Here is a 9458-nt window from a genome sequence, read left to right on the forward strand (position 1 = left end):
AAGTGCCAGTTGATAGAGCACTAAATATTCACATCAAAACTATAGTTTCCTTAAATTAACAGCTATAATAAATTCAAGATGAACGGGGAACATAGCAACACAATTAGGTGAAAAAAGCATGTGAACAGCAATAGAAAATGAAAAAGAAATTAAGACTCCTTGACGTGATGTGAAGTGAGGATCACTGACAGATCTGGACAATTTTAAAGCTGCATTGATCAATATTTTTGTATTAAAAATTGATGGAATGTCTGTGTTATGTGCAAGGTGTTGCTTGTAGTTTTAGCAGCTTTCAGCTGATTCTGTCGAGTTTTCCAGAAACTCGACACAGATAAATGCCAATATGCATGCTTGTTTGCTAACATTCACCATAACAACTTTATATGGTAATAATATGACAGCGTTTCAACTTGCTTCTCTTCCCACAAGTGTCCAAAAAAAAGTTTATGTAGTTTATTTTTACTTTTAAATTACTATTGTTACTGTACTGCACAGTTAGTGACTGCACATAATGTGCATCATCATATTTGGAAAATATGGTGACTAAACTTTCATTTACTCCACCAATGTTAAAAATGTAAAAAAGGCACATTATTGGCAACATTAATATGGTGGATTTGGATTTTCCCTGTATTGGTGCACATTTGGTGCAGCAGATTGTCATTTTGATTGTCAGCGTCTGTCTATTTGTAATAACTGATAAAAGGGATATAGTCTGTGTTTGCCTCTACAAATGTTTTGGTACGTTGCAAAGAAGGCAGAACACATTATTCACTCAAAAATAAAACATTAATAATATTATTAATATTGTCTATTTTCCATTGCTGCTCAGATTTAGACAATTGGCATTAGCGATTGATCTGAAGTGCATTCATCTTTCTGTCTGTGTTTAATGCAATGATGGGACTAGTTTCTTAGCTAATAATAATGTCAAGGCACGTTTGTTAATTGAGGAGAATGACAATTCTGTTTTTCTTTTAAAGCCTTTTAAGATCAGGTTAATGGGAGGTCAGATACGTTTCACTGCAGAAGTCAGGACAACATTATACTAACTGTTCAATCCCTCATGAATATGTTTGACTGTTAAAATGCCGCAGTCTGATAATGTGTGGTAATTTGTGATTATTCTTTCAGTCATATTGACCCAACCATCCTTATTTTTACACTAAGCGAATATTCAGTTTATTTTATGCCACGTTAGAGGATGATGCTATTCAAATGATAAAACTTTGTGTTCCAGGAAGTGCAATAAGAAGTAATCTATGACACGCACTTTCATTGCTTGAAGAACAAACACTGCTGTCATTTCAAATGTCTTCTGAGAGCAATGAGAGCAACAGCACAGTACCTGAAATGCGGCCTTGAATATAAAACGTCAAGCCCCTCTTCCCCCTCACCCTGGTTGTGGTCCTTTTAATTACTTTCTCATTTGTAGGAGCCACCCAAGGTTCTGTTTATTGTAGCCCAGTTCATTACTTTCATGCAGCCAATGTGGTTGCCATGGTGTGACCATTACGCCATGTCCTTTGAATTTCAATTATCATTCACAGTCTGATTTGTGCCGAGGAGGACATTACTGGGCTGCACAAATATCATTTTCTCTCATCTTGAGGGCTCAAACCCCACCCCTTAAAGTCATGTCTATAATCATGTATCTGCTATGGATGTCATTTGATGGCATAAAAAACACTGTGCAGAGTGGAAATCGCACTCGTTTTTTTTTCACCAAGTCATTTTCACACATTTAAAAATATGTAATGTTGCAGAGGCTCATGATGCATATCACTGCTGCATATTAAAAGCCACTCAGAGGTTGCCTTTGTACTGTAATTAAAGAGTTGCCCATCTTGTAAGCTGCACCATCACCTCAGTTAAACGTTTTTAACTACTTCCCACCAAACTGCTGCTCTGCAAACTACATAGATGTTTTTGCAGTGGAGTCAGCTCAAACATGCCAAGCTTCCACAGTATAAATAAAGCACCAGTTCATTTAGATAATGATGGGGCTTTCACTCAATAACAATCAAGACAAATGGCAACACAGCCGAGCCTCACTTAACAGAAGAAAATATAGGCAAGCTCTGCACTCCATACAGACTGTTGTTCAAAATAGTTGCTTTTTCATCACTCAACTGCTAAACAATGCCCAGGGATAAGAGGTGGATTGGTTCCACTTAGTCGTTATCCCTGCTAACCATTTGTAGTCCATCAATGTATAGATTGACATTACCATTTCCCCTAGCTCAAAGTTAGGTCCAATCCCACATCTGCTCCACACTTGACCTCAAGTCAATTCTCACTTTCCCAATTTGCCAAATTTGTTTTAGAACAATCGGTTTCATATAAACACCTATCTAGGCATTTTAAAGTGCAATGCAAAACAAAAATTAAGCCAGTGAGCGCTCATTCGATGAGATATCATGTGCAGTATTTCTCCGCTGCTGTACATCTTGATTGAATTTATTCAGTGTCACTTGTAAGAAAGTATTGATCGGATGTAAATGATGATCTGTGGAATGTTTTCAACTCAGCACACATATGACAGATTGAGACAAAGAAGGCATCTGCTGTTGTGATAAATGAATAGGAGGCTGAGCACCTTTCATCACTCCCTCAGCCACACAATCTACAGAGACAAAGCAGATGCACAGCGGGATGTTGCACCATCCTTGAAAACAGTTTCTATGACAGTGAAAATATACAGTATATATACTGACCATTTTCTCACACATTAAGTTTATCATTTTAATGTAATTTATGACATGATATTTGGTTTGATTACTGAAAGTGTCATGAGTGCATATAAAACGTTATCACAAAAAATGTCAGCTCCATCATCAATTGCTTTCTTTTCAAGTCTGACCCTATGTAACATTAAAGAGAGACTCCATTTAACTTACAATAAGCTCATATCCACAGGCAGATCTTAAGATATAAAACAATGTGGCTGCAAGTCTGCACACTATGTGTAATCCAAGTCTCTCTGTAGTCCTTTTAATTGCCGTCCAAAATACTCATAAATATTTGATGTTATGGAGATCCCACCAGATATCACCGTTTCTAAGAAGAGTCTGCTAAGGTAAGAGACATCAAAGATAGTGTCAAGAAAATGTGTCAAATGTGTTTCAAGAAATGCTCTGAAAGGGAATATTTGAAAGTGTAAAAAGGTGGAGCTGTTTGATCTGTTGAGAAAGGAGGAAAAGAATAAATAAATAAATAAATAAAACAAGCCGAATGCAGAATCGCATTCTTACTGTAGTATCCACCCAACAGCGACCCAGAGGTGGAGAGTCATATCTCATGGGACTAGTGTCAATGCAGCCTTGTGTTCTGCCTAAGTACCAATTGATTCCTGCAATGACACATAGCCCTGCACCACCATTCTGTGGCCTGAGTAGCCCACTCAATTCATTAAAATCAAATGCTTATTAATCATGCTCTAACATGAGCAGGGGTTGGCACCAAAACAGCTAATTTATAGTGATAATGAGAAATGCTATTCTTTGATTTGCAAAATTGTGAATGTGTGTATCTTTTCTACAACTGGTATGTGTTTTTAATGTACATCCATGCGACTATAATAACACAGAATAAGTCTATGAGATGCATTTTAGAATGTATAGAATATAAAACAGAATTAAGCATAGACCAAAGGCTTTGCAAAATGCTGCTATCATACATAAAAACTGAAATGGCTCCTATTTCATTAATTCTTCTTCCTTAAGGCGACTCTATCAGGTCACACAATGGAGGTTGCATTTAACATATGAAATGGATTCTCTCACACACCACTGATGTGACGATAGTGAATCAAGCAAAGCGAGGCAGAGCAATACGTAGAACTAGACAGCGCAAGTCACAATTCATTTCACTGCTGCAGATACACAGTCAGTCTCTTCAATGTTACACTATCACAACAACAAAAATGAACATGTCACAAATGATAATTCTTGTTTAAGCCCATGACCTCCAGAACAACAACAAAAATATGGCAGTCTCCTCTGCTTGAGAAACCAATCAACTCAGGAAAGCTTTAATACCAGCTAGATCAAAAGTAAAATCTGCCCAGTATATTATTCCCCAGCTGTGTTTTGATGACCAGCGAGCATATTAAAGAAGAGAAATAAAAAAAAAAACCTAATCAAAGCTGAATATTTTCAGCTTGAAAGTACATCTAAAAGAGGAGAGGTGAAAATCTCACATTCTGTGCAGCTTTAATCAAAATCTGACCATATCAGCAAAAACTAAACCTATTTCAAGAGTGTTGTGTTAAATGCATCATTGCCAACTGTAATTGCCTCAGCTGAACCACTCTGGGGCGGTGCTAGATCAAAAGACAAAAATAGCAGGATGATACGCTAGCTAATTAGCTCTAGCTATTAAAAGCTTAGCTAATTCAGTATATTTGACAGGGCTAACAATAGACAGAATACATGTCAACTGCTGCAGGAGGAGGGGAACAATGACGGAGCAGACAAAGTGCAGGTGTTATGGATCAACTAGTTCCCCTGTTCAATTGTGACATTTGTCTGATTGTGTAATTGGATGCTTGCAGTGACGACAGATATGAAGATAACATTTAAATGTCCTTGTAGATGCTTTATTGGTTTCCTTTTGTTTAAAATTTAAAAACACAGCCATTAGGGGAATATTAGTCTTGACCTGAAACCTTGTCAACAACACAGATGACAAGATACTTATCCATTTTGCCTTCAAAATGGTTCTGATTTTAAGCAGCAGTTATGTCATTCAGCTAGATCAATTTGTGAACACTTTCTTTGTGCAATGGCAACAGATTATTTTGTGCCTCCTACTGCCCTCCCACTTATTTTCTAATATTTTGGCCACAGTAGAGAATATTTTAGAGACACCTTTCAGCGAATGATAATCTAAAAACCACAGCCTCCAAAACAACCACTTTCTTAGTTTAATCAATATCTCTCTGACAAAGTGTCAACAAAAGAGAAAGATAAGATAAGCTTTATAAAGGGTTTATTTCAGAGCTGTTGTCCTGAATTACTTTAGATTTAATATATACACCTTCATATATATATATATATATATATATATATATTTCAGTCTACATTTTAAGCACAGAAAAAGATCTGCTTTGGGTAGCACTAGTGTAAAAGATGAAGTGGTCTGAAAAGGAACCTGTTTGTAACATTTATTGTTTCACTAACGTGCAATCAGAGCCAATCTATTATTTAAATCCTCCAAACCGTGGTCATTTTTTTTCCTGTTACAGCATTATGAGAGTAGCTGGTCATAACTGGTGCTTCCAATAGGCAAAGCAGGCAGATGTAGCATCGCGGATCTGTTTAGAACCTGACACATGCTTCCTTTTATTTCACTATTTTGAAAAAAAGTAACTTAAGGTTCAGCAAGTCTAAGCTGAGGTACCACCTTCATCTGAAAGCCCCTCTGCCTTTAACAAAACAGAGCCTCGTCAACACATTACTTTTTATTCCGCGTTTAGGAATAAACTATCTAATAAAACACTGATTATATCTGTGTGTTCCAGTAATTACATTGCATGACATTCCCCCTCAAGAGGTAGCATACAATCTGTGCTGAACTGCCAAATTACCACTGTAATGCCTCTCTCTCCAATTAGCACCCAAAAGATCACCTCCAAGGCTGATGAGTACATACTATTTAAAAATAAACATTGAGAGAGAAACTGTATTTTAATAAATCAAACCTAAACAAGAGCAATATTAGTTTCATAAGCCCCAGAGATGGCTAAACAAGTCTATCTGTATGCACAATCAAAAAAAGAACAAGGTGATAAAACAGACTGAATGTTTCCAAAGCTGTTTGCCTGAAGGCTATTTATTTATGCATTTACCTTATGTGAGCATTAAAACTGTAAGTGTGTTAAAGGGTGTGTGAGTGCCTCATTTGCTGACTACTAAATGCTAAAGGTTAATACATCAATACAGCCCCTAGTTATATGAGTCATACATCATCAGTGTACCTTTCTGGTATTGACAAATATGTTGGAGGTAGGCAGTAACCTTGACTTTTGTCTCTACAAATCCCTATCTACTGTAACTCCTAAGGCAAAAGAAATTATTCACATCCCATTCATGTGCTTGGCATCCCACCACAAATATTTACGTATGTGTCTGTTAGTTCATATCAGCAACAAAACATTTGAGTTCAAAGCCATCTTTCCCCTTGTACATGTATTCCTGCATTCAACTAATTCACCAAGAAAAAGATGAAAACAGTATCAAAAGGAGAAAAAGGAAAGGCAAGTTTTATAATGCATGCCGTCCTGCGTGTGATGTCTCCATGGTATAGCCAAAGCCCTGAATTCCCTCTCACGGCTCTCATTAAGGCAGTAGTGTCAGGCACTGGCAGAGAAGAAGGATGATTTTATCAATTATTGAATTAATCATCAAAACTCTCCCTCTCCACATATTTCTCTCTTATTCATTCTTCTTGCCCGTCATTCTTCCTCCCGCTGTCCGAAGCCCTTACATTGCGTGCGCACATACACACACACACATGAGATAGAAACACACACCTGCTCTTTTTCACAACACTGCAACACAAGTAGCCTTGTCCTTTCTTTCAGTTCCTTTTACTTCAACTTGCTCCCTCCCAGACCAGCGGACAGTAAAAGTCCCAAAAAGCAATGTCACCACTATTCAGGAGGCATCGCATTCAGTGAATCACCACCACAAAAGGACAACTGTCTCTTAGCCTGCCCCGAACTGAGAAAGATAATAGCCTAGTTAAACAGATAAGCTCTTCCTTCCTGCTTTAAGTCTTTCAGTCTACTGAACCACCACGCTTAGCACACTGAAAGCCTCTAGCAGGACAAATTAAGGCTTCAGTATTTGGCAGGACTGAACAGACCTTCAGATTAGTAATCTAAGATTGCCTATTGTATGCTTTGAACCTATATACCCCCCTTTGTTTCAGAGTCTCTTGCAGGGTGAAACTGAAAACTGGAAAAAAAAAAAAAAAAAAACCTCCTCTTAGTTATCACTTACCTGGTGTTGAGGCTTAAAGCTGGAAAGAGAAGCAGTAAGCAAATAGCTTGGATGAATTTCATAGCTGTCTCACACTCCCGTTCCTTTTCCCCTTCTCAGATGCTTTTTGCCTTTCCCCCGTGTCTCTCTCTCCGCTCTCTAGCTCTCCCACTGGCTGCCTGGGTTTTTTAGCGCACTCACACACGCACCCAGACACACATGCGGCGAGGCAGACAGATGCAACACAGTGGCTCGGCGAGAGGGAGGATCTCTGGCTTTAAATAACACAGGGACACGGACCGACTTGCTAATGGAAAGGAGCGGGTGGGGCTCACATCAAGAGAGGGAGATGTGGGAGTGATATGATGTCAGCGCCCGTGCAGCTTCAGCTATTGGTGAGAGGCATTCTTGCCATTGTTTGGTACCGGTTGTTCCTCCAACAATACACCTCATCCATTCATTCTGCCGGTTCACTCCCGGCAGTCTGATAGGTGGAGATATAGTAAAACATTTAGTGGTAAGAGTGGACAAACTGGGTCGTCACCGCAAGCAAACACTCAAGGGGTTAACAATTCAGTAAAAGTGAAGTCACAGTTCAGCTGAGGCAAGACACTAATAGATTTAGAGTGTAATTAGTTATGAAGCTCTGTATAGAAAGCAAAGCTGGGCTGTTACTGAATAAACTACCTTGAGTAGAGGAAAAATCCCCAACTAATTGGAATAATAGTCTGTAAAGCCAAGTATTATTTACATTGTCTTTCCATAAGTTTTTCTTTATTAGGTTTTACTGTCTCTCACTTTCTCTCCAGAACAATGACCAGCAATGCAGAATCATCTTCTTTTAAACTGAGCTACAACTGGCTAAACTAGAGTAGTTGTCTAAAGTAAAGGCTTACCAAAATATGTATGAACAAAAAATAATACAAATAAAACAAACATCACAGAAAACCAAACTGACACTAATGAAACAAGATCCTGAAGAGTCAAAAGGCATTAAAATGTGTGTGTTTTTAATCTTATAAGAACAATAAACAAATAAATAAATTAATTAAAATGACATCCTTACACAGTGGGAGTGGGGGATATGTCATGGTAAATGTAATATTATGTTACAATATTGAAAATCTATACAGAAATTAGTTATGGATAAAATCAACAAATGGGAATGTCTATTTTGTTGTCTAATCCAGTGCATTAAATACCTACAAAACAAGAAATTTCAACACATAGACTAAAATCCAATATTTCCATGACACTGCTCATTTATTTCCATCATTGCCCATAATGGTCTCATACACCCAGACATATTATATTGTGGTAACAATATAAATGGCAAGGCAAAATCTGTGAGTGTAGATAAATTGATATAATCTCATGGTACATTTTGTCATACTGCCCACCAGCCCTGTGAAAAATTGACAGAAAAGTAGCCGTGCTAGCAAGACTTCACTCCATACAAAATGTCCCAAAGACAATTATTTTTCTATCTCTTGTGAGAACAAGATGTTAACTTGAAGGAACTTGTTGATGCAGATCTTTTTTCCACATTATGACATAATTTGTTCACACAGAGTGAAAGCCAGTGTTGTAAAGTAAGACAGAAAATTTTCATTCTTTAAACCAAACACACCTGGACAATGATAGAAAAACAGAAATGTCTAATAATGAGATCATCTCACCTCAGGCCTCACTTGCCCCTTGAATCTGTTTGAAATTCAAGGTTAACCTTATGAAAGTAAGAACAGCTCAAGAACAAAATGTTGAGGACTGAGAGGATGTTCCAAGCGAGACTCTGAGTCATGTAATACAGGTAGAATATTAAGCAGTCCATACAAAAGGTGGAGGTCACAAACCATAGGCATGATAAATGATTTCTATTAAAGGTTTAATAGAGTTTGGAGTCTATTGTCCCCCAGTAGTATCCTATTTTCCATACTGAAAGATTTCCACCAATTTATTTGGTCTAATTAGAAGTTCATGCATGGAAACCCATGGTGACCGGTTGTAATGAGTCTGCTAGACCGCAGCTTGCCTTGGTTACTGGGGAGAGAGTCCTAAGAGGACCCCCATAATCTGTCTCAATCATGTATCACATCAGCTAGAAACTTGTAGTCCCTGTGCTCTGAGCCAACCTGTTGAGCATCTTATCATAATGAAGAATAATTACCATAAAATGAGCATGAATTGTTGATATTACGTTTTGATAAATCCCCATAGCTAAGCCTGAATGTCACATCAATTGATTTGTATATTTTGTTTACAAATGCATCATTTGAATTTTGATCATGCCTAAATGGGATGCTTTGGTTTAGTCAGAGTCAGGCACTGTTTAATGTTTATTATTAAGTCTGCATGGAGGAAAAACATGTTTTTGTAAGATCATAGCTTGTTCATGTACTAGATACACAGCCAAACTGAGTCCCAATGACTTAGTCCCAATGTGTGTTTTCAGTCCTTAAATCAGCTTTGCCT

At 37.7% G+C, this 9458-nt stretch overlaps 1 protein-coding gene across 1 annotated transcript in view; it reads right to left on the reverse strand.

Moving 5' to 3' along the window:
* Window positions 1–7308, reverse strand: part of luzp2 (leucine zipper protein 2) — a 165115-nt gene extending 157807 nt beyond the window's left edge. Inside the window, exon 1 of the mRNA XM_042414264.1 lies at window positions 7008–7308. Coding sequence (XP_042270198.1) covers window positions 7008–7069 — 62 coding nt within the window. The 5' untranslated portion in view covers window positions 7070–7308. The remainder of the gene's footprint in view (window positions 1–7007) is intronic.
* Window positions 7309–9458: the final 2150 nt, after the last annotated feature.

This window comes from Thunnus maccoyii, chromosome 1 (genome assembly GCF_910596095.1).
Source record: "Thunnus maccoyii chromosome 1, fThuMac1.1, whole genome shotgun sequence".
Lineage (NCBI taxonomy): Eukaryota > Metazoa > Chordata > Actinopteri > Scombriformes > Scombridae > Thunnus > Thunnus maccoyii.